Raw genomic sequence first — 24,270 nt, forward strand, 5'->3', positions numbered from 1 at the left:
ACATATTGTGCTTTAGAAGAGCAGTAAGCAGTAACATGAGGTTGTTAAGGAGGAGCAAGGATAAAAAGTGAAAAGTGCTTGATCTGAAAAGGCACCCTGATAACAAAAGAGCCAGGAAAAAAGATGAATACCACTGGAAACAATGTTTGCCAGAGCAGTCTCAATTGCCAGAGAGAGGAGTGCCAGAGAGCTACCTCTCACTCGAGCTGTGGATACATGAGGCAGTGAGCACTGAGTCTAACAAGGCAAACCTTTGCAAGTGTTTAGTGGTTAATTGCACCATCAATTTGCAGTCTCAATCAATTATCAGGAGATGATATTATGGTTTATGAGGCTCAAATGCATCATTTGTTTAGCTGCATACAAAACGCAAGCTCAAAAGATACATAGGACAGGTAATTTGCTTGCAACTCTGGATATGAAAATGTCAGGCATAACCTGGTAATTTCATGCCATAAATCTCACTGATCTTCTGGTACACGATGTTGTAATGGCATTTATTTAATATTAAAATTGATTTAAGCTTGTTTAACCAGTAATACAATATGGGCCTGATCATTATTAGGGTGCAGTTTTTCATTTTCCCATAGCCATATTTTTATTTATCATCAGTTCTGTTTTGAATGCTGGGTAAGATAAAACTGACTATGAATCTGTCATTACAAACAATTGTTGCATCACCTAAGTATGGAAGCAGTAAATTTATTTATATCGTTAGTTGTTTCTGTGATTTCAAGATCAAATATTCATCCTCTATCTTTGGATTGGGCAGGCTACTGTTCAAGAGCTAATGCTGTTAGTTTTTCTAGGTCACAGTCAAAAAGTAGGTCTTTGCAATCTACTAGATCTACATAAATAAGTGATGAAGTACCTTCCAAAAGAACTTCTCAAAGTGTGGGGAAAAAAAGAATGTTGACCTTCAGTGTAACTGAAGTGTAACTTCATTTTTATGAAATTCTTTAGGCAATTATTTGTGGATATGACAGTCTATCACATAAAAAAGCAAAATGATTTTCAGACCTTACAGGACTTTTAAAAGACCAGTGGGTGAAAACTGTTTCACTGAGATTTGAAATGATGCAGGGGCTTTAAGCAAAGATAGCAATAATCAAAGCTCCTGCAGTGTTTTTCATCTGTTGATCTCAAGGTAATTAGACAGTAAAGTCCATAGGTAGCGAAAGTACTGTATATATGTGGAAGTCATTAGCTATAAACCTAGATAGATTTTTTTTTCTTGGAAACAGCAAAGCCTAAAGAAGCTGGGTTATGATTCAAGTCACATTGCTGATATGAAAAGATGAAGTCATTGCAAGTGTAGTCAGCGTTTTGAAGGGGGCAGCAATTTTTCAACATCAAAAGCACTAATATTAAAGTAAGCAAAGAAATTGGGGGTGGAAGTCCTCCATAAAAAAGCTGTCTCGGTGCCACACTAAGCACAAATACAGTTGTCTGTGTGTTGTCCTATTAGAAAATACCTGATGATTGCTAGAATATTAAGTCCTATGATTGTGCAAGCTGGCAGAACCAAAGGGCCTGGACTGCTCTATTGGATGATTACCTTTCCTCCCCCAATTCTTAAAGCAGAATGGATGGCAGTTTCAGATTGAATATATATTTTCCATCTGCTGAATAGTTGTTTTTGTTCAGGCTGTTTGAGGTTAACTGTGCACGTACTAATCAAACCCACTACTTCCTTTCTTGTAAAACCAAAACAAAGCTTCATATTACTTTCAGGTACAGCATCTGGGATCAAAGCTATATATATACACACTGACTCTGTGTGGGTTCAAACATTTCGAAGATTCAGTATCCTGAAAGGTGTCGCCTTTTTTCCAGTCTTGAGAGTTCCAGTTTGTCTTAAACTCTGAAGGCATCAGCCACCTTCAACCCCTTCAGCTTCTGTTCCAGCACAGGAATGCTCTCAATACTGGTCACCGTGGGCTTTCTCTGCACAGCCACTGCCATTGCTGAAGGTGGGTAGATGAAGGAGGCAGGGTAGATGAGGGTGTCTACCTTTTCTCAGTTTCACATCTTTGCAGGAGAGGACTGGGTACAACAGGGAGAGAGAGATGACTGGGACCTCTCCATAGGACAGTGTGGGAACAAGGTCTTGGGGCACTGTGGGGCATCTGGAAAACCAGACACAGACTTCAGAGCAGTAGCATCTGTAAAGAGGCTGGGCAGGATTCAGAGTAGCTCAAGAAGGAGGAAAGACTTTGGAAAAACAGGCCCTGTGAGTGACATTGTTGGCAGCTGATAACACGGATATAGAGGTTTGAATGGATCCAGAAATCCTACTACTCTTCATCCCAAATTCTTGCACTGCAGAACTCAGGAAGATAAGCTCTGCCCCAAAATGGACTGATATAAAATGAAATTGAACAAATAATGCTGAGTCTTCACAGGTTATTGAAGCCAAAGTCAGTGCCTTCCCATTGTGTAGCAGGATATAGAAGTTGTAAAAAGCAGCTAGTGGGGATGTACGTGGTACACCAGTTTCCCTTTAAGACTTGTAATTATTTTTTGCAGTATGTTTATCAGGTTTTGCTGTGTGTTGTTATGCTGTGGCTTGGGGTATATACTGTTCTTGTATTGTGGCTTGGGAAGAGCTGGTTAAAAATAAGAAGCAAAAAGATCAAAACCAAAAATATGCAAACAGGTTTTCCATTCAGTTTTACTGTTATGCTAGAGGTTCTGTTCCATGTTCCATACAGGATGTCAACCTGTTTGTTTCTAAATGTGAACATGCTTCTTCTACCAGGCAGAAATTGTTTAAATGCCTAATTTTAAATTTCAGATTTCAGCTTTACCATCTGAAGTCTATTTTTTTTGCTTTCTTATGTATATTAAAAAGTTTGTGTTGCGGGAAACTGAAGCATGCAGGTCATTGCTCCAGTAAGTGCGCCAAATTACCTACTATTTAAGCAACAAGTAATTGCTGAGATTTATAATATCATTTATAGTAATCAAAGCACTTCTTGAGGTTTAAAAGTATATTAATGCAGTGCCTTGGGCTCCTTTTTTTTGGAAGGGTTTAGAAGCATTTCTAGGAATTACCCATGGATAATAGGAGGTTGTGCAGGTTCCTACTGTGCAGGTTTCAAGTAAATGACTGCAGATCATTTCTTGACAGTTCACTTACCGTTATGCTCTTTACTTCCTTACAGTAATGGAAGTGACTCAACCAGCAATAGTACTGGCCAACAGGCAAGGAGTCGCCAGCTTGGTGTGTAAATACAAGCACATTGGGAATGCAAAGGAAATTCGAGTGACTCTGCTTAAACAGACAGGTGACCAGTTCACTGAAATTTGTGCTTCAACCTACACAACGGAGTTTAAAATGTTCAGTGTGGAAGAGGTCATTCAGTGCCATGTTAGCCCTAGCCGAAACAACGTGACCCTCACCCTCACTGGCCTGCAGGCCAATGATACAGGTCTTTACGTCTGCAAGATGGAGCGGATGTACCCTCCACCCTATTTTATGAACAAAGGAAATGGGACGCATCTCTATGTCATTGGTAAGCCAAGGAGCTTTACAGTATTGTGATATTCCCAGGTTAAGGGAGTTGCTTTCATGTCTCAAAGGTCTTCAAAATTCTGTTTGTAAGAAGCGAGGCTCAAAACTGATCCAAGCTCTGAGAACCGTGATCAGCTTTTATTCCTTTCAGACCTCCCTGCACACACCTAAAGCAGGCATATTCATAACCATGCAATGTATTTAGGGAGGTATGGATGTTTGACAGCATAAGCAGTACCATATATTGTCCATATACATCTAGGCAGTTAGACATGTAAGTGCAGAAACAGCAGAGAGTAACGTGTATGTTCTACAGATAAAACCTATTTTCATTGGAGGTTGAGTGGGCATGGACTGGGATAGCACAAGCTGGAGAAAAGCAGCGTGGAGGCTGACTTATTGACTCTAGGGACTTCCTTACGAGGCTTATGTGTGACATGACCTGTGTGATATCATATGTTTTAGATCCAGAACCTTGTCCAGACACTGCCATATATCTCTGGGTATTAGGAGCTACTGCCTCAGGATTTTTTCTTTACAGTATCATCATCTCAGCCATTCTTGTGGGCAAAGCGGTAAGTCCCATCAACTCAGCCCCATCCTGCTAATAAAACCCCTTTGTGTGATGAGGACAAGGAGAAAGAAATGAGAACAGATTTTTCCTTTTCTCACCATTCACCTCTGTGCAAAGCAAACTTAAAGAGGCTTCCCCTTGTGATGGTGGGGAATTATAACTTACAGCATTTTTAACCTCACAGCTAGAAATGTCTGCACAAAGAATATTGTGAAATGTAAGCCTGGATTGCCTCTTTCCATGGGGGTCTGGAGTACTCACAGTCTGTTAGAAGTGAACCTGATGCCAAAACTTAAAACCAAACAGTATCCCGTATTTTTCAATCCACCCTTGTCCCTAGAAGTTAAATTAAACTGTTTGGTATGAATACTTATAGTTTTGAACCAACACTGAACTCTGCAGCAGGAGCACCTTCAAAGGGCTAAATGAATGGTAGGACTCTGGTTTTTGCTAAATGGCCCCTGTAACTCCTGATTCTTCCTCAAATGGTGTTAACGGATCTTCTACAAAGAGGGTTGACAGGGAAAGGTATCTAGAATACCTTCTACTCAGTAAAGAGAGAACATCCATCGGTTTTCTCTAAAATGTGCTGGTCAATGATTATGCTGTGATCACTTGTTCATTTTACTGTCTTCCTGTATTTTATAGATAAAGAGAAGACGATGTCTCACTACTGGGGTCTATGTGAAAATGCCTTCTGAAAAGCTAGAGAAAAAAGTTATTCCATTCCACATCACTGTTAACTGAAACAAGAAAAGAGAGAAACAGTTTCCTAGCTGGGATGGAAAGTCTGCTAATTCACTTAAGTTAAAGAAATAAAATTAATTGTCTTGTTACAAAGGTGTACGGGAAGGAGAGGGAATATGCTTTGTAACTTCTGCGGTTTGGAGGAGAATAAATAGTTTATGCATTAATATTTCAAGGTTAATCCTGTCACATAAAAATGGCTGCATTAGGCCATTGATTCTTTGAATTGTATTGTACCAATATGTAGTCTATATAATGGTCTATATAATGTATAGCATTAAGAGCTATTGCTGTTGCAGCCGAGCATCTTACTGTCAAATTTCACCAAGTCTACTGATCAACTGAAATCCAAACACTATTATGACAGAGGCTTGTGCGTCATTGCAAGGCTAATACCAGAGGTCTGGGGAGCAGAGGCAGAGGAGCACACTAATGTACAAAGAAATGTTGACTTGTTTCCCTGTGTTGCTATTTATTGGTCCCATTTCTGGCATTAGTGCTCTGTGCTTCCACAGAGGCTTCACCCTAGGCTGACAATGATGACATTGCTGCTCTAAAAGCCTGATCTAAGCTCCTTTCACTGGCATTGTGTCCCAGTAGTGCCGTGCTGGAGTTAACATTGATGGTATCTGAGCCAGTGCTGACAGCTCGGTTGGAGAGCAAGGCTGCCCAGCAGGAGCCCTCTTAGGCTGTTGCTGGGAGGAAATTCTAGCTCTGCTGGGGCCTTGCGTTTTACAAATGCTAAATTAGCATCTATCCAAAAGGCAGAAGTATGTTGCTGTGTTTAACTGAGTTTATTTTCCATGAAAATACTGACAGTGTATAATCTTGTTTATTAGTTATGTACCATTCAATAAAAACCTTGAAGCTTTGCCCAAATTCAAGTTCATTTCTTATTCACCGTTCTCAGAAGAAACAGGAAGTGGCTACATGTTAGAAAGCAGCGATGACAAGATGAACCTTTCCCCTCTGACCCTGTGTTCTGCCCTTCTGAGGGAGCCTGTGTGATCATGCCAACACTTACTTTCTCAGCTCTCCTCCTCAGGGGGCCACCATTAAAATCTGTCAAGTCTTCAATTTTCTAGTTAGAGCTGCTGTGATGTGGTTCAGAGACACTACCAATCACCTTTTCACTTCCAGCAAAGTTACTAGCAGGAGGTAGCTGTAACGACTTTGACAGCATCTCCTGTACATGTTTATACAAAAAGCTAGTCCTAGTTTCAAATCCTGTTTTCTTTGCACCTCTTTGACACTCTCACTCACTAAATGCTAGCCGAAACACAAAGCTGCTGGAGCTTAAAACAATTTTAGTATTCTCAGCTACAATCTACTGCTTTGACTCTTTGCTATCAACATTTCAACATTTGCTATCAACATTTCAACATTTGCTATCAACATTGCAACCCAAAAACTTGGCAGTGTGTGTCTCTGTTTCACAGCTCTGAATCCATGTTCTTGGCTCTGTAACTGTGAACCCAAACCTCACAGCCCTCTATGCCATGTTCCTGCAGTGGCAGCAGCTCCCAGAACACCGAATCTCATTGCTCTTTTGGTTCGCTTTTCCCCTCTTGCCCCTTCCTCTGGCATCACCTCCAACTGTACAAATAAACATTCACATTCTCAATTTGCCAATGTTTGCAGGTGCTAACCGCTCTCTCGGTGTTGACCTACAATTGTAGTGTATTAAGTAAAAGTAACATCTGATGACATATCCTTTCTCTGAAGGCGTTTTAGAATTCTGACATCAGTCTGGGATATTTCACCCAATTTTCCACTAACCTGGTGTTTTGGGGATAAAAAATGGTCAAAGATCACACATTCGATGTCACCGCAAAATGACTGAATTTCCCCCTACTCAAGTGCAGCCTGATCAGAGAAATGTGTTCCATGATTGGTAAAAATAGATTTGACCCACACATCCACTTGTAAGAGCTGTAAAAGTCTTCTAATAAAGTTACCCTGCCAAAGCAAGAATAATTATCCAGGGCAAATTTTTTCTACCACAGCAAGTAGTAGCTCAGATATTCCCCAAATCATGCGTCTGGCTCCTAATCAGGAATCAATTGTTTCTTCTTACTCTTTTCCTTGACAATTCCTATACACTGGGGCCAAGAATTAGTTTTCTTAAGCAATCTAAAAGCAGTTCAAGTAAATTACTTCCTAATTTTTTTCTTCCTGGGTGAAGAGATGCTTTGGACATGTATCACCAACCCCATGACCTCTGGCCACAGCTGGCTGTGAATCTGTGTCACCGTAGAACCTATATATTCCAATTCGCCTTCATTTCTGGCAGCTAAGTTGACCATGGTTAGGCTTTCTACATCCACCTGGACTAATCCCTCTTATTACTCTAACATTTCCTTGAGACATTCAGCCTGTAAACCTGTGAAGAATTCTTCCCTAAATAAGCTGCAGGCTGATAAATTACCTGAATAGTGAAGGTTATGGGAAAGGAGAGCAGAAATTATCATCTCACATATGGCAATAGCAGTATTTTCTGTTTGCTCTTGCACTTAAATAATTCCTGGTATGATGTTTATTAATTATCCTACTGGAAATGACTTTGCTCAAATTCTCTAGCTGTTCTGAACTTCTCTTCATCCTCAGTAGCTACTGTTTCCAACCTTCTCTTATTTCTGCAGTGCTTAATTTTCTCTGGGTTTCTTTACCATTGTAGCAGCGTTCCCTACACTAAATGTTAAATAAGTACGCATTATCATTTCTGCTCCAAACAAGGTTCCCCTTTTGAATTTTCTGGCAGGGTAATAGGTGCGCTCACATCAGCAGATGTAGCAGTGCAAGACCAAAGTGGGATTTCAGTTCAGATTTTATTGACGATGATACCCTCATAATTTATATCTGGCACTACAGAGATGAGTGGAGCCTAAGTGTCCACAGAGATGATATTTATACCTATCTCCATATGGTCCAATATAGCAGCTAGGTCTGAGGAGTGCAGAGCCCAGACCTCGGGGAAATTCCATTCCCCTGATGCCCTGTGCTGCCCTCCAGGACCTTGAGCTCTGTGCTCTCCCCCAATACTTGGAGAGTGTCTTGCCATGATCAGCACTCAAAAAAAAAATAATGACATATGCAAATCAGATACAGTTTTCTGTCAGATCACAGCAGTACCAATATGAAAGGGGCAAACTCTAGGTCAGTGTACATCCCAGACAATGCAATAAGGAGGAAACCCTGACTCTCTGGGAAGAATGTGAAAAGCAAAGGTGAAAGGATTTGGTTTCAGAACTCTGCTCATTAGAACAGGGAGTTTAAAAACATAACTGAGTATCTTATGTGGACAGCTAAATAACAAGACCATACTGCTTGGTGAGGTTCAGGAAGAGTATCTTTTGAGGTACTCTTCACCCAGCCAGGAGATATGTCAGCCTGTTTGTGAAACAGAGATAGTGAGTTTCTGGCTGCATCTGAGTGGGCATTCACAGCTATACTTGTCTGTATCAAAGACAATGAGCGTATGCGTACACCACCTCCCACCCCTCAATATTCTACTTTCATTTTCATCCATTTTTCATCTGAACTAGTTTTCTCCTTGCCATTTTCAATTATCAGAGTCCTAGCTGAGACAGAAAAACTTGAGAAAAAAGTCTCCCACCTGGCTACTCTATAAGTAGGCAATGAGTAGTCCATCATTTTAGCATTAGAGATTTTCCTGTGAAATATTCAGATTCCCCAGTCTTTGGAGGAATATGTTAATCTGAACTCTCTATTCAGTCAGGCCTTGAGATCTGTAGGGAAAATTCATTCATCCTGTTTTCCACAGATCTTTACCAAATGGAAAAAAATTTAAAAATCTAGGCTATGCAAGAGCAGACTTTTGTTGACCTATTCCTATCCTTCCTAATCTCCTGACCTTTTTTCAGGATTCCCCTGGGCCTAATTTCTTGTTTTTCAATAACCAACATTTGCATTGGCCAGGTAATTCCAAACTGGTTAGATATAATTCCTGTCTGAGTACTGACTTGACTTCAAGCTTCAAAGAGTATCAGTACATGTGTGAGGGGCTGAGGTGAGATTTGGAGGCAAAGTACATTGGAAAGTAAGACACAACTGGCTTCTTCCTTTTGCTAGGCAAAAGCTATTGCTGGGGAGTGAGCCCTGAAAAATAAACCAGAAAATTCATCAGTTTTCCGTGCAATAGGAACAGTCTGAACCATGACTAAAGAGCTCTGCCTCTAGGAGAGGCATAAATAGGAATTAGATGATGCAGGCAAGAGTAGTTATATTATGAAATCCAAACCAAAGAAGGCTGGTGTATAGCAGATGGTTTTATGCATTATGGAAACCAATTTATTCTTGACATTTGTAAACTACATGCTTGCTTGAACACATAAACGGTACTTTGAGCTAGTTTTCTATCACAGCTACTGTAGGGCCACTGCAGTCCCTGGGATGGTAACGTAAATTTTGAATGCAGGCTTATGGCTGGGAGGTGTGAAATTCAGAAAATTTTTGAGCTGCAGTGAATGAGGAAAGAATTACAAATACACACCACCATACTCTGCTGATCCTGCAGATTCCTGAGCATCACTTGGACATAATTATTCTTGTACTTCTACACACAGACATCCAACACTTACATGACTGCGTTATCATTTTATACAAATTATTTTTTTTTGTGACTGATAAAAGAACAGGCTTATTTAAGGGTACTTTTATATTGTGTATTGAAGAGGAATGGTGAGGAAGTGTGGTGCGTTTGAGCAAACAGCAGTTACTGATAAAAGATCTTAGGAAGGATCTATAGGAAGCGGGTGTCATGGTTTAGCCCCAGCTGGGAGCTAGGGCCACGCAGCTGCTTGCTCACTCCCCCAGATCAGATGGGGGAGAGAATCAGAAGAGTAAGAGTGAGAAAAAACTCATGGGTTGAGATAAAGACAGTTTAATAGGTAGAGTAAAAGCTGCGCACAGAAGCAAAGCAAAACAAGAAATTAATTTGCTGCTTCCCATCAGCAGGCAGATATTCAGCCATCTCCAGGAAAGCAGGGCTCCACCACATGTAATGGCTAAGTGGGAAGATAAACACCATCAATCTGAATGTCCCCCCACTTTCTTCTTCTTCCCCCAGTTTTATACACTGAGCATAAAGTCACATGGTATGGAATAGTCATTTGGTCAGTTGGGGTCAGCTGTCCTGGCTGTTTCCCCTCACAACTTCTTGTGTACCCCCAGCCTGCTCGCTGGCAGGGCAGCGTGAGGAGCAGAAAAGGCCTTGAGAGCTTAACAACAACCAAAACCACCAGTGCGCTGTCAAAAGTATTTCTCATCCCAAATCCAAAACACAGCACTATACCAGCTGCCAATAAAAAAGTTAACTCTATCCCATCTGAAATCACGACAGGGGGGTTGTAAAAATTGTCCCTGAAGTCAGTGTGAAAATTTTTGTTGTTTACTAGAAGGACAGAGTAAGGAAGAGTTCAGGCAAGTGACAAAACTTCATTTGGAATCATTAATAATTCCTGCTGACGTGACATGGCAAATGCTTCCGTGAATTAGGAGGTTATTAACTACTCAAAATTTCACTATTCTTTCCTTTTTTAACCTTTAAAATGGAGATTTCTTTCTATTTCCATAGTCAGCTGTCTTAACCACAGTCATGGTTTTATATCTTAATGAATGTTTTTTAGTGGTTATGAAGTTACAGTTGAACAAAAAGTTCTCAGTTTCTTCACTGACAGTTTTTCATTTTCATTCTCTTCTGGCTGTTGTTTTGAAAAAGTAGCACTTTAAAATGTTCAGTTTGATCTGCTTCATTTGCTGCTCTAGGGTGGGACGTTTCTACACAACAACACTTCTGTTCAAATATCCACGATACAAATGAGGTCCCAAACTTCTCAAGCTACTTTTATTCACAGGAGCAGCAACAGGCAAGCTTCCTGCAGCAGAAGTGGTAAGACAGAGGCATTTTTCAGTATATTACAAATTGAAAATAAAAATATGCAGTCAAAATTAGGATTAAAGAATCTGGACGAATTCTGTTATAACACAATATTTATAGGCATGATATTTTCTTGAAAACATGCTGTGTAGTACTTCTTTATTCAGCAGTAGAATTGATGATAAGAAAGAAAATCTTACTTATTAGCTATAACACAGCCAGTTCGGTAATTAATGAATATTGACTGTTCAAAATGAAAAAATAATGTATTGACGGCTCTTTGTTTTCATTACAAACTCTTTATACATAGGGCAGCCATTAGAGTCATCCTTTGTCATCATTGACAGTAACTGTGAAGTTGCAGTTGTCCAGAGTTGTGCTGCCAGGAAAATCATGTCACAATCCTGAGAAGCCATATATCAGACAACCTGACAGCTATGGCTTTGATAAAAAAAGTACATTTTGAGATCTGTTTCTTTTGTCATTGGACTGCTTCTGGATTAGCTGGGGTTTTTTCAACAAAAAGAGACTTTGTTTTTAAGGAAAATGAAATTTCTCACATAATCATATGATTCCAATAGGTGGGACTTTTAGAAGACCACCTCCTGTAACAGGATACATGATACAACTGGGAGAGCTTGAAACACTGGGAAACAGCTGGTTGGACTACGCTGTGTCGTGGGTGGGATTTATTGACATTCATGCTCTGCCCTGTGATGCAGCAGCTTGGGTTGAAAGCTGGAACAAGCAGCAGGATGCTTTGTTCTTCCCAGCCAGGATCAGAGCCTGAGATGTGGGTTTTCTATGGGAAATGAACATTAATAATTGGGCCAAGATTGCCATTTACATGAAAATTATAGGATTGCTGTTTTTACATAAATAAAAATATTTACACTGAGCAAATACTCCATGCTTCTTTCAAACTAGAAACTGAGTAGCCAGACCCCAACGACTCCTAGAGTTCAGTACACACTAGCAGTAAATGAGTCCTGCTCTACATGAAATGGGTTATTGTGGACTTACTATACCTTAGTCCTGCTTTTAGAGCATCTGCTTGGTGATTTTTGGCTTCCCTGAACTAGCCTTTATGCAAACTTACTTTTCTTAATTCCTTGAACTTACTTTTGTGTGAACAAGAAAGTCTCCCTCCAGAGCGTGAGGGGATTGGTATTACTAACTTCCACTGTACTGGGCAACTGCATCATCATAAACTGTAAGAAATACCTCAACCTCCTTCCTCCCTGTGAAAATTGTCATTGAAAGTTGGTCCCTGTTGGCCTTCAGCTGCACTGCAGAGGCTTCATGTGCTGGTGTGTGGGGAAAGCTGAGGTGTCTGAAGTTCTGTAGAAGTTCTGACAAGACTTCTTTTCTTCTTGTATGTTTTTTAGAGTTGACCTTCTTAGCTGCTAGACACAATCTCTAATTCCTGCTATTGTCATCTTTTTACTTCATTTGAACCCAAACAAATACAACAAATAGGTGATTAAAAATAGGCTGCCTCTTCGCCTGCACTAGAAACAGTGTTAGGCGGTACTACGGAAAAAAAAAAAACTCGCTCCAATTGATTTGCATCATACAGATTAAAAATTGCGATGCAATGAGCTGGACAAAAATTATAGAAATAGTTGGGGGGGAACAAGAACCAAAAATAATCTGCATTTGAAACTGTCACAAAACGTGGTATGTTAGCAGTACTTAATCAAGATCAGAAAGCAAAACAGTTCATTTCTCTGTAAGTTATCAAATCCTTCTGGTAAGTGACACTCTGGAAACATTCGATAGCTTCATAATTGGCTGACAATGTTTTACATGCAGGAAAGATGGCTAGAACAGCAGTAATCAGCAGAATAAGCTGGTTTCACAGTTGAGCTTTGGTGAGGCGTTACATCGTGTGGGTAGCGTTTATAGAGCTCTCTCACTTTTAATTCTGTAGCAAAGATGACTGTCTGCTTCACAAATTAATAATATTTTCCTTTCTTTTATAATGCCAAACTAATTCATGATATCATATTTTATTTTATGACTATTTGTCTAGTCTCTTTTATAGTACTCTCTCATCAAGGTGGAACATCTTTTAAGCTCTTTTCACTCTTTGTCTCTCTGCAATAATATAATGCTTTTATAATAATTTTATCAATAGATTCCAAACTCATGTAACTCCCCCTCCCATATGTAAGCCATAGGCGCACATCCGGTGTAAAAATTCTTCATATTAACGTCATCATTTGTACTGTAATTTTCAGATTAACTTCCATTATTACTTCTCATGTTTTTACTTAGTATTTTATGATTAAGACCGGACTTCCATATATTTTTATTAAATACAGCGATTGCTCTACTACCACTGATCGCAAGGAACTTGTGGCTCTTTCGTGGGAGTGGACAAAGTTGCTTCACCCTCAAGTTTCAGGTGCCTCAGTCAGAAATACACCTTAAGCACTTGCTTTATGGTTCCTGGAAGTAGGGCAGTCACGATGCTAAGCATGGACATGTGTTTCCTTTTTCCTCTCTTGTTTTTCAATGCTGGATGCTCCACAGGGCCAGATTGCTAGTGTCTCATCCAGTGAATATGTGAAATAGGAGGGAATGCAGGCTATGTCTTATTCAGTAGGTAGATGACATCCACAAGAGGGTAACAACCTGCCTGGCACCTGAATGAAAATCAGGCTACAAAAGGAAAAGTCCGGAGGAAGTGAAAGGACATCAGCCTGTCTGCCCATAGCATGAACACAATCTCTAAATGTGGCACCTTTCTAAATGATTCTCCCAAAAGAGTCAGTTTAGATGTGGCAACAGGGATGCTTCTGGTGTTACTTTCAACATGCAAAACAGGGAACATTCAACACCTAGGTCTGCTCTAGACAGATGAAGTATTTGAACTGAATAACCTCTTCCACTAATAAACTGTTCACATTAAACATTTTGTATATGTCTATTTTGGCAAATTTTTGTGTATAAAAAAAAATCTGAAAAAAATGAAATATATTGGTATTTCAAAATACTTTCACTTTTTTGAAATAGTGTTTCACTTTAAAATTTACTTTAACTATATTGAATTTATAATGAAAAAAATGAAAAAACCACCCTGTTTGTCAAACATAAAATTATGTTTTTTCTCAACTCTCTAGTTTGTCAAAACTTCAGATTCTTTTCAGATTGGACAGTGAAGTTAAAACTCGTTATTCTCATAAGTCTAGTCTTCGCAAAAGAACAGAAGTTATACATGTGGGTGTCAATCTGTAAAGAAAAAGTATCACTAAATCCAGATAAGGCCAAATGTAGCAGAAACTATTGTGTTGATCTTCCTTTCTCCACTTACAATAAAACTAGAAGCATTTTGTGTTAATTATGACAGTTGAGTGGGTAATGATGGTACAAGTATTTTTCAATAACTAGTCAACCTTTTTTTTCTGATTATAATTCTTTTTATGCTATAGGTAGTTACCATTATGTGATTCCAAGTTCAACTCATTATTACGACAAATAGAACTTTAGATACTGCCAGCTGGACCCAACTGGATCTTCACAACTTCCTTTTAACTTAATCCTTTCTTTACTCTATGTATAGTATATGGATTAAAAGCATTGAAATTTGTAGCTAATTACTCAGACTTACACTAAAAGCTTGTTCATGTGGCTTTAAGCTTATTAATAAATCACAAAATCTTACTCATCATACAGTAGTAACAATAGGGTAAAGTTTAGTGAAATGTTTAAGTTCTGCAAAAAGCTACCCCTGCAACAGAATTGGAAGAGCAGAAGCTAGAAATAACTTGTTGTATGCGAAGCAGGTAGTGTGGGAAAGTAGAATCAGGATTTAAATCTATTAAACATATACAATGAAATATAGTAATATAGAAATATGCATATGAAATATGCAGAGCTCTATATTGAGCATTCCTGAAGGCTTCCCTTGCTACCTGAACCCACACTTTATTATAATAAAAACTCTTGAAAGAATCTGTCACTTATTCATAAATACATTGTCTTGACTCTGGTCTGAAATAAAAGCTAGGCTAGCAAATGCAATGCCCATCCACAAGAAGGGGCAGAAGGAGGATCCAGAGAACTACAGGCCTGTCAGTCTGACCTCAATGCCTGGAAAGGTCATGGAACAGATCATCCTGAGTGTCATTATGGGACACATGAGGACAACCAGGTGATCAGGCCCAGTCAGCACAGGTTCATGAAAGGCAGGTCCTGCTTGACAAACCTGATCTCCTTCTATAACAAAGTGAACTGCTTGGTGGGTGAGGGAAAGGCTATGGATGTTGTTTACCTGGACTTTAGCAAGGCCTTTGACACATTTTCCCACAGCATTCTCCTGGAGAAACTGGCTGACCATGGCTTGGACGGGAGTACTCTTTGCTGGGTAAAAAACTGGCTGGAGGGCTGGGCCCAGAAAGTGGTGGTGAATGGACTTAAATCCAGTTGGCAGCCAGTCACGAGTGGTGTTCCCCAGGGCTCAGTTTGGGGCTGGTTCTGTTTAATATCTTTATCAATGATCTGGATGAGGGGATCAAGTGCACCCTCAGCAAGTTTGCAGACGACACCAAGTTAGGTGGGAGTGTTGACCAGCTTGAGAGTAGGATGGCTCTACAGAGGGACCTGGACAGGTTGGATTGATGAGCCGAGGTGAACCGTATGAAGTTCAACAAGGCCAAGTGCCAGGTCCTGCACTTGGGTCACAACAGCCCCCTGCAGCGCTACAGGCTTGGGGAAGAGTGGCTGGAGAGCTGCCTGGCAGAAAAGGACCTGGGGGTGTTGGTCGACAGCCAGCTGAACATGAGCCAGCAGTGTGCCCAGGTGGCCAAGGCCAACAGCATCCTGGCCTGTTATCAGGAACAGTGTGGTGAGTAGGACTCGGGAAGTGATTGCCCCCCTGTACTTGGCACTGGTGAGGCCTCACCTCGACTACTGTGTCCAGTTTTGGGCCCCTCACTACAAGAAAGACATTGAGGTGCTGGACCATGTCCAGAGAAGGGCAACGAAGCTGGTGAGGGGTCTAGAGAACAAGTCTTATGAAGAGCATCTGAGGGAGCTGGGATTGTTTAGCCTGGAGAAGAGGAGGCTGAGGGGAGACCTTATCACTCTCTATAATTATCAAGCATTGGACCAGGCTGCCCAGGGAAGTGGTAGAATAGTCATCCTTGGAGGTATTTAAAAGATGGGTAGACATAGTGCTTAGTGATATGGTTTAGTGACGTTTTTTGCCAGTGTTAGGTTGATGGTTGGATTAGATGATCTGAAAGGTCCCTTCCAACCTAGACAATTCTATGATTCTATAAATTATCTGAAAAAATGAAGTGTTGCCAGTTTCTGTCTAGTTTCTAGAAAATATTTCCATGTTTTGCTGAAATGCTGTTTTCAGTTCTTTCAACATGAAACTGATGATATCTACGATGATAGAGTGATCACTAGAGATACCATGGCATTTTTGTAATTGTAAAGTGTTTAAAGAGAATACCCCAGCAAAATCTCAAATCAAGACATTTTACAAGTCATGCAGGGTTCTCTTTAATTCCTGCCCTAATTTGTTCATTTGGGTATTCATGAGTCCATGGCTGCCATTTTCCAGTAGTGGGTGAGCTGGTCCTATTAGTCACCTTCACATAATTAGAATTGGCCAGAAAGTTCATACAGAGAATGCTCATTTGATTAAAAAACTCTCTGTGTGTGTGCATGCAGCAATTAAACCATTTTTGGCAAAACTTTTCTTGGGTCAAAGTTAGACTTTCTGTTTAGTGCCAGAGAGAGGAATGAGAAGAGCCACTTGCCTGAAGGCTGTGGCACTTAGCTGGGAAGTGAGACACACAGATCACTGCTGCCTGATCCCACATCAAAGGCAGGAATGTGCCTAGACCACTGACTATCCTAGGAGAGTGCTCACTCTCTCTGCACTTTCAGTGGTCTTCCTCATTTTTAATGAAAACCTCTGAAAGATTGCAATTTTGCACTGATACAGATTGGGAAATTGTATTTTGAAACTTCGCAAGACTAATAGTAAACATTGTAATGATTTATTTGTTTGTTGTGCTAAAGCTCTTTGAAATTACTAAAGAGGGTATGTTATTAACACTGTCGTGTTAGAACATGTATCAGCAGCAGATTTTGTGATGAGTACTGTGACTCTATGTCTTGCAACAGAATGAGGAATCATTGTTTTCAACAATTTTGAGACACTTAAACATCCTTTACTCAGTAGATTTTTATGACAGAAGAAACTGACTGTATAAGGTTCAAACCCAATAAGCATCATCCTTTCTTATGCAAGAAAGCCCTCTCATCTGAAGAACTCGCATATAACTCATATCAGCCATTTAGGGGCTGCTACCTACCAAGGATTAGTCTTTTGAATCCATTTGCAGCTGGAATTTTATCTATGCTGGTAATACCAAGTTTAATTTTTCTTTGCCCTCTCCAAGTAACACATATACTGCAATCATGCACCTTTGTACTCTTTGTAGGTATTTAAGCATGAGATATCATAGCTCAACTTTTTGAACCTGGCAAACTATGTAGCAGACTGTGCCCTTGGCTCTGAGCCCTGCTGCAGCTAAGTCACTCTGGGACAGAGATTTCCGACAGCAAGACAGGCTGTATGTGTGTATTGACTGTCCCCAAGGCAGTCTGCACTAGGCACTTATTATACAGAGACTTTTTAATAAAAAAAAAAAAAGGTTGTCTCCTACACTTTTTAAAGTCAGGCAATTCAGGCTTGTTTAATAGGTCTTAAGTTTGCCCATGTAGGTTCCTACCTTTTCCCCATATTTGTTTTTTAATCTCTCAAGTTTATGCCTTTGTGAGTACTCTGGACCTTACAGGCTAGTGTATGGTCACATTTCTGAGTGAATCCACAGATAGCTGCTGTTGCAAAATGAATCTCTAGCATTTTTTTTCTGATGAGTTTCTATTTCTTCCTTCCACTGACACAAAATAAGACAGTCGCTGTTTAGTACTTCCACAGCCAGTGAGTTAAGACAGTTCTGTGCGAGGACAATGCAGCAGCAGTAACTCTAATCTATTTTATCTGTGGTAATATTATTATTTGCAATAATCACAAAGAATACAATATAAGTGAGTACTAATAACATAGTACCTGCTTTACAGTGTCTGTAAGCATGATTCAAGACCAGACATAGCAGTCAGAAAAAAGGTAGGAACGATCCTAAAAGACACTGCAGCAGCTACACAGATGGTGATTTCCACCTCTGAATTCTTACATGGTGAAGCAGAAAGCCCTTCCCCTTTGGTGTTTCTGTTGGAAACGGTGAGTCAGGATGATGCCTAAACCTTTTACAGACACAACACAGAGAATATGAGAATGCCACAATTCAGACTGCCTGGAACAAAGGCATGGAGAATCATGGGATGGTTGAGGTGGAAAGGCACTTTTGGAGACTGTCTAGTCCAACACCCTTGCTGAAAGCAGGGTCAGCTGTTATGCCAGTGTCTGACTACCCTTAATAAAAGAGTTTTCTTATATTTAAATGGAATTCCTTATATTGCTTTTTCTCCTGTCACCGGGCATCACTCAGAAAAGTCTGGCTCTGTCCTCTTTACAACCCCCATCAGGTATTTATACACACTAATAAGATTCCTTCTAAGCATTCCCTTCTTGAGGCTAACAGTCCCAGTCTCTGTGAAATCAGGAATGGCCCTTGCTTGACTTGAATGTGTAATTAACCAGCTAACCTGTTAGGAGACGAGACATTATTCACTTCAAGCACACACTCTGCAGGCTGCTCACAGAATTCTGTGACAATTTTTTTCAAGGCTGCTTGCTTCCTTTGTCTGTACTGAGCACATCTGACTGCTCCCACCACTGACTGTTGCAGGAGGCTGTTACATGGGTGAACTACCTGGCCTACAATGGAAATAGCAGATGAGTCAGAGAACCTGCAGTTGTTGACCTATGCAACCACCCCAAAGTAGCACCTTTTTCCTATAAAGCAATAAGCCTGAAAGGCATTACAATCCTATGAGTTTCAAACAATATGCAGGATATTACGCTTCTTAGGCTTCGATGTTATTTGTCAAACCAAATTGCAATTTGCCATCATAGTCAGCAACGAGAGTCTAAGAACATAACTAAGACCATAACAGGTCAGACAAATGATTCACCCCACCCACTGTCCACTTTCCAACAGTGACCAAAAGCAGATGTCAGGGAGGACTATAAAACCAAGGAAAGAATGCTATGAAACCTTCCTAAAATACTGTCCCAGACCTCCCTCACAAGCAGCTCAGGAACTTCAAAGGGTGGTGTCTTTGTATTTAACAACCCTGATGGATTCCTCTTCCATGGGTTTAGCCTGTCACTTTTTGAAACCCTGTGGACTTTGAATCCAGGTAAACAAGGATTATCAGCTGTTCTGTATAACGTAAGAAATGGCAAAACTTGAAAAAACTCAAACAGCCTTGAAAACAGCAGAAAAACCTAGACAGACAAAAGGTGATATCTGAGGTAGTTTTCAAAGCTTGGAAACAATGAAATGTTTCTTTTTGCAGTGGAAAAATAGTTGTTTCCATACCAACTAGAATCATTTGTAGCTGTATTATATAAAGCTAATTAAAAAATCACCACTTGCTCCTCTGTAACCACTAACACTAATCACCTAGTTACGAAAACATCACTAGAAGGAAAGATGCAAATGGCCAAATCAATTTTTTCCCCTTCAAGTATTTTTTTTCTTCAAGCAAAGGAGGCACCAAAACAGTTCATCATGCAAGCATTACAGAGCCCTCACTGATGTCACTAGAAAACGTAGTGTAACCACAGCAACCCAATGAGAAGTGGCATGACTGGCTTGCTTACTTTTTTTTTTTTACGGCTTTTTTCTTACCTAGCATGGAAGGAAAAAAACCAGTGGCCTGTAGAGCTAGAAGCCTAAATCAATATAACGTGAATCAATTACTTGGTAATTAAAGAATCCTACACTGTTTATTGCATGTGCAGTAAGACCCCTAGCATAAGAAGTAATACATTTGTATGCTCCCCATCATACTGTGAACACCAACAAAACAAACAATGCTTAAAAATTCCTGGGCCATAACAGGCACCCCCTAACATCAGGCACAGAGACAAACCTTAGAAAAGATCTGGGATAACCAATAGGAATATAATCATATCCAACAGCACCTTTGAAGAGGTACACAGCAGCACCTGAAGGGCCACTTTTGTCAAAGGGAGGATAGTTCAGCTAACAAAACCAAGCATCAGCTGTGATGCTGATCTCTATGGTATGTACTGAGCACAACTTCATTGCTAATGGCTTCCCAAAGGCTATACCTTGCCTCTGTTGCTGACACAGTATAGTAGACAGACAAGAGATAAAGAACTCTGGCAGCGTAAACAGGGTAAGCACCAAGAAGAGTTGACTTTGAATTGAAGAGAGAGAGGACACAAGCGTGTGGCTTTTCAGTGGTCACCTGAAACAACGGAATGAGCAGCTGATCTATAAACAGATCTGTGGAGAGAAAACTGAGATTGATGACACTGTATTTTCCAGTGCTATCTGATGACACACAGCTCCATTCCTGGCCTGGCAGCAAACCAAGGCAGCTCCCAGCGAGAGGGGCATTCCTGAGAAATTCTGAAGTTAGGCTTGGGAACAGTGCTATGATTAGCCCCACACACTAATGTAACATTAATGTTTAGCAGCAGCATTAACACAGTGAGAACAGAGAAACACCAACTGTCACCTTTTCTGATAGTCATCTAAATAATTCATGAGAGTGTAAACTTAAGGGCTGGCTGTACCAGATGCAAACAAAAAAACAGTAGGTCAAGTATTTTCCCTCCCAGATAAGTATCCAACAGTGAAGAATGTAACAAGAGGAAAAGCATATGGTAATGCTATCCTGAAAGACTCTCATAACCTATAAAAATTTGCAGGTTGAGGACTTTTCTTGGGCTGATGTTTTTGTAACTAACTCAGCTGACTAAGATCAGGACACAGAAAATCCAGGATTCTGTAGTATCTATACAAAAAACATGGACACCTCTACTTACCTGGTTTCACTACGCTGCAGCAGGCTGCTTGACTTCTCCTCTGGATATGGGTGTACTTTGCTTCAGTCAGAATTGCATGAAGCTGCAGATGCCATACTGAAGAAGCACTTTGGCTAGGACAACAAAAGCCCCCTAAGCAAACATTCACTTTTAATGACCAGCAACCGCTGAGCTGAGATCAAAGAGACCAAGCGTGAAAAGCCTGTTCTTTAAAGTTTGCCAGCAGTCAGTCATGGGCAAGCAGGGAGCTGCACGTTTCTATTTAATGTGTATACATCTGCCTGGGCCAACTTGGTTGGGAACAGCTTAGACTGAGCAGAGCTTACTGAGATTTTATTCTGAGAACAAGGGTATATTAGCTACTGCAGAGCTTGCCTGAATGTAACTAGATAACTTCCTGCATTCAGGCTTGCTCTGTGATCCAGTTAGGAGCTAGTTCGAATATGTTCACCCTGAACGGTATAGAGTGTGCACTAGAGATACAGAAGGTCAGCTAATCAAGATGGGAGCTGGGCAGTTGCAGAACTAGTTGCGTTTGCTGAGAGTGCTGTGTCTTGGCCCTATTTTGTAGCTTGCGTGCACTGCAGTTGCACTCTAGGGGTGAAGTCCCTGATAACCAAGCTGATTTGACATGGTAATGCGAGGCTGTGGGGGGCCCTCAAAATGAGGAAGAATGTGGTATCTTGAAAGTCTGCAGGTTCAGCAATTAAGAAGTTGTGCAACTTATTCTTACAAAGCAGCTACGCCTGTTTCCCAAGAGCATGGATGTGCATGGAGGCTGGGAACTTCAGTGAGGAAATCTGGAGTCTTCACATGACAAAGGCCAATTCACCAGAATATCCTCTGGTGATCTGTAATATGATCAATGTGGTTAAAGTGATGTTTTAGAGTAGTCATTTCAATCACTTATGTTCTCTAGAGAATATAGATATCTGATTTCTATTTTTTGCTCATCATCATTGTAATTTTTACTGCAAATTCTTTTTCAAGTGGTGACAGCATCCAAGCTGGCTGTGAGGGGTGTCTAGACCCCTCCCTTACACTGAGATCCTGAAGAAGACAAAAGGCTTTTAAGCTGTGCTTCACTGGATTAAAAGTAGTCAAGGACAAATAGCAAGCACATCAGAAGAGGTTATAGACAACTTCCATCCCATCGCCAGCATTCTTGCAGGCAAGTATTTGCTCCCAGGCTTAATGTTGGTTAACTCTGTTTAACTCAGTGGCTTTCTCAGTGGCAGCAAACTTTACAGAGTTCTCTCTGGCCTCTCCAAGTCTGCATGAGCCACACACTTGCAGTTCCTTGCTGTCATTCCCTGGTCTTTTGCATTCCCTGTTGTCCCTTCAACTGTGCCTCAGCCACAGCATATTCAGCTGCTTGCACAGGGATGAAACACCCTTTACACCCTGCAGGGGTTTCCAGCCAAGCCATCCGTTCTGAAGGATGTCAGTACAACAGCCAATCAGAGGCACCATCCGCTCACACGACTTAAGCAGGGGCTGAGTCTTTCCTCTACACAGGCAGGGCAGACCCCTGCCCAGAACTGCCCTGAGCACCAGTGTGTAAGTGCTCTGCTTGTGCTGCAGAATATGGGTCTGACAAGCAGATTGGAGAAGAAGATGATGCCTGTGACAGAACTCATTTTGCTCTGAATTTCTTTTGTATCCTGGACTTTGTATCAATGCTAGGATAAGGTATTAGTATGATTCTCTTCCTCATTCTCTTGAGGATGTGATATGTGCCCTTATGTGAGAATTTTGTCTTCTTTTCCAATTTAACACAGGCAGGCCAGTACCACATACTTCCTTTAATATGTTTTGCACAATAGATGTTTTTCAGACCCTGTATGGCCACACAAGCCACACTGACCATAGGTAAGTGTATGCTTTATCTTATCAATTAACTGCTGTGATTTCAAGAGGTTCATCAATATAAATAGAGTCAGTAAATTGTTACTGATCATGTAGTAAGGGGGGACCTTCCAATATGAAGCCTCTCTGCTCTGGATGTGGGTAATCACAATTTTACTAACAAGCCAACCTGGTCTTTGGCTGGAACCAGCAATCCCCACCCACTCCCCTGAGGAGGGGCTGCTAACAATCAGAACGAAACACAGTGACACGAAGTAAGAGGCTTCTATTCAAACTCCTTTGCCTCTTGGTCTTTCCTAGCCTGCTAGAAGGATTCATCGTTTCTAGATCTTCTTTCTCATCAAATCAGCAAACACAGATGAACAATGTTCAAATGCCTGCTCAGAAGACCAAACCTCCTGCTCTCAGCCATGACACTTTCAAAACCTCCTGAGCTCCAAGAAACCTGCTCTGTCTCTCCAAATGTAGGCATCAGAGATGGAAACATTGCACCGGTCTCTGCTGTGCAGGTTACAGAATTTCTGATGAAAAAAACCCACCCTTTTAAACATAAAGCCATATGTATGTGGGGAGACTCACGTGGGATTCTAGGAGACCACTGAGAGCAGCCACAGACCAATGCCGAGCCAGTGTGACCGTAGAAGGGCTGCACTGCGAACCACGCTGAGGTCAGGGCAAAGGAGACCACAGCCTGCACCTAAAAATAGTTCCCCAAAACCACAGCTGCGCAGCCAGGCCGGGGAGGAGCCTGGCCGACGCTCACAGCACACCTGGGTTTACTCCGGCCGCCTTTCCCCTCGCCCCGGCGAGACCCGCACCCGTGCCACAGCTCTGCCCTCCCGGCGGCGCTGGGCCTGCGCCAGAGGCAGCGCCCGGCCGAAGCGCGGGCCGGCAGCGCCCCCGTGCGGCCTCCCCGCGGCGGCGGCCCGGCCTCGCCCTGCTCCCGCCGCCCGGGGAGACCCGCCCGCAGCTTCCTGCCTCCGAGGCGGCTACCGGCCGCGGCGGCTTCAGGCGCTGCCCGAGCGGCCGCGTGCTGCTTTCGGTGGCTTTGGCCTACGTGCACAAAGCAGTTTGGTCCCTAGGCAGTAACCTGTGAGATACTGAATGACGGACACAAAAGAGAGGAGACTGAGTTACGTGTTTGAGAAAGCTGTGATTCCACCGTTTGTACTCCTCCAAACCCACCAAGGCCTGAGCTGCCTAAGCCTGGTTTCAGTTACCCGCTAGTATCAACAGCAGAGCCTGGCCTGAAAACACTTGAAAGACAGGGTTTTCAAAAACACTTCAAGTCGGCTGGGAACAGACTGTGGCTTGTATGTCCTCAGCCACCTCGGTGTTTCTGGAAGTCCAAGCCAGGGTTGTGCTGCTTCACCTGTCCTTGCAATTTTCAGCGTGACATTTGATTTACCTCTTATCTGCAAGAATGCATCGTAACTTAGGGGGTTGTTTCTGTTGGAGAAAGTTCCCCTTTGTTATACTGTCAACACAGTGGTAGCAAAAGTTTACCTTTAAAAAGTAATCACAACAATGCTGAGATAAAAATCACACCACAAACCCCAACTACCGCCACAGTACGTGGCTCTTTCAGTCCTAACTCCTCCGAGGCAGCTGACCAGATAACCACATAACAGGAGTCCCCATCCTACTAT

The 24,270-nt window shown here is 41.5% G+C and overlaps 1 protein-coding gene across 1 annotated transcript; it reads left to right on the forward strand.

Annotated features, from left to right (window-relative positions):
• The first annotated feature begins 1,915 nt into the window (after positions 1-1,915).
• CTLA4 (cytotoxic T-lymphocyte associated protein 4) lies at positions 1,916-4,838 on the forward strand. Its single transcript, XM_074145647.1, has 4 exons — positions 1,916-1,973; positions 3,168-3,518; positions 3,983-4,092; positions 4,740-4,838. Exons 1-4 carry the CDS (start codon positions 1,916-1,918, stop codon positions 4,836-4,838), a joined length of 618 nt encoding a protein of 205 aa, XP_074001748.1.
• Positions 4,839-24,270: the final 19,432 nt, after the last annotated feature.

This window comes from Numenius arquata, chromosome 3 (genome assembly GCF_964106895.1).
Source record: "Numenius arquata chromosome 3, bNumArq3.hap1.1, whole genome shotgun sequence".
NCBI classification, from domain to species: domain Eukaryota; kingdom Metazoa; phylum Chordata; class Aves; order Charadriiformes; family Scolopacidae; genus Numenius; species Numenius arquata.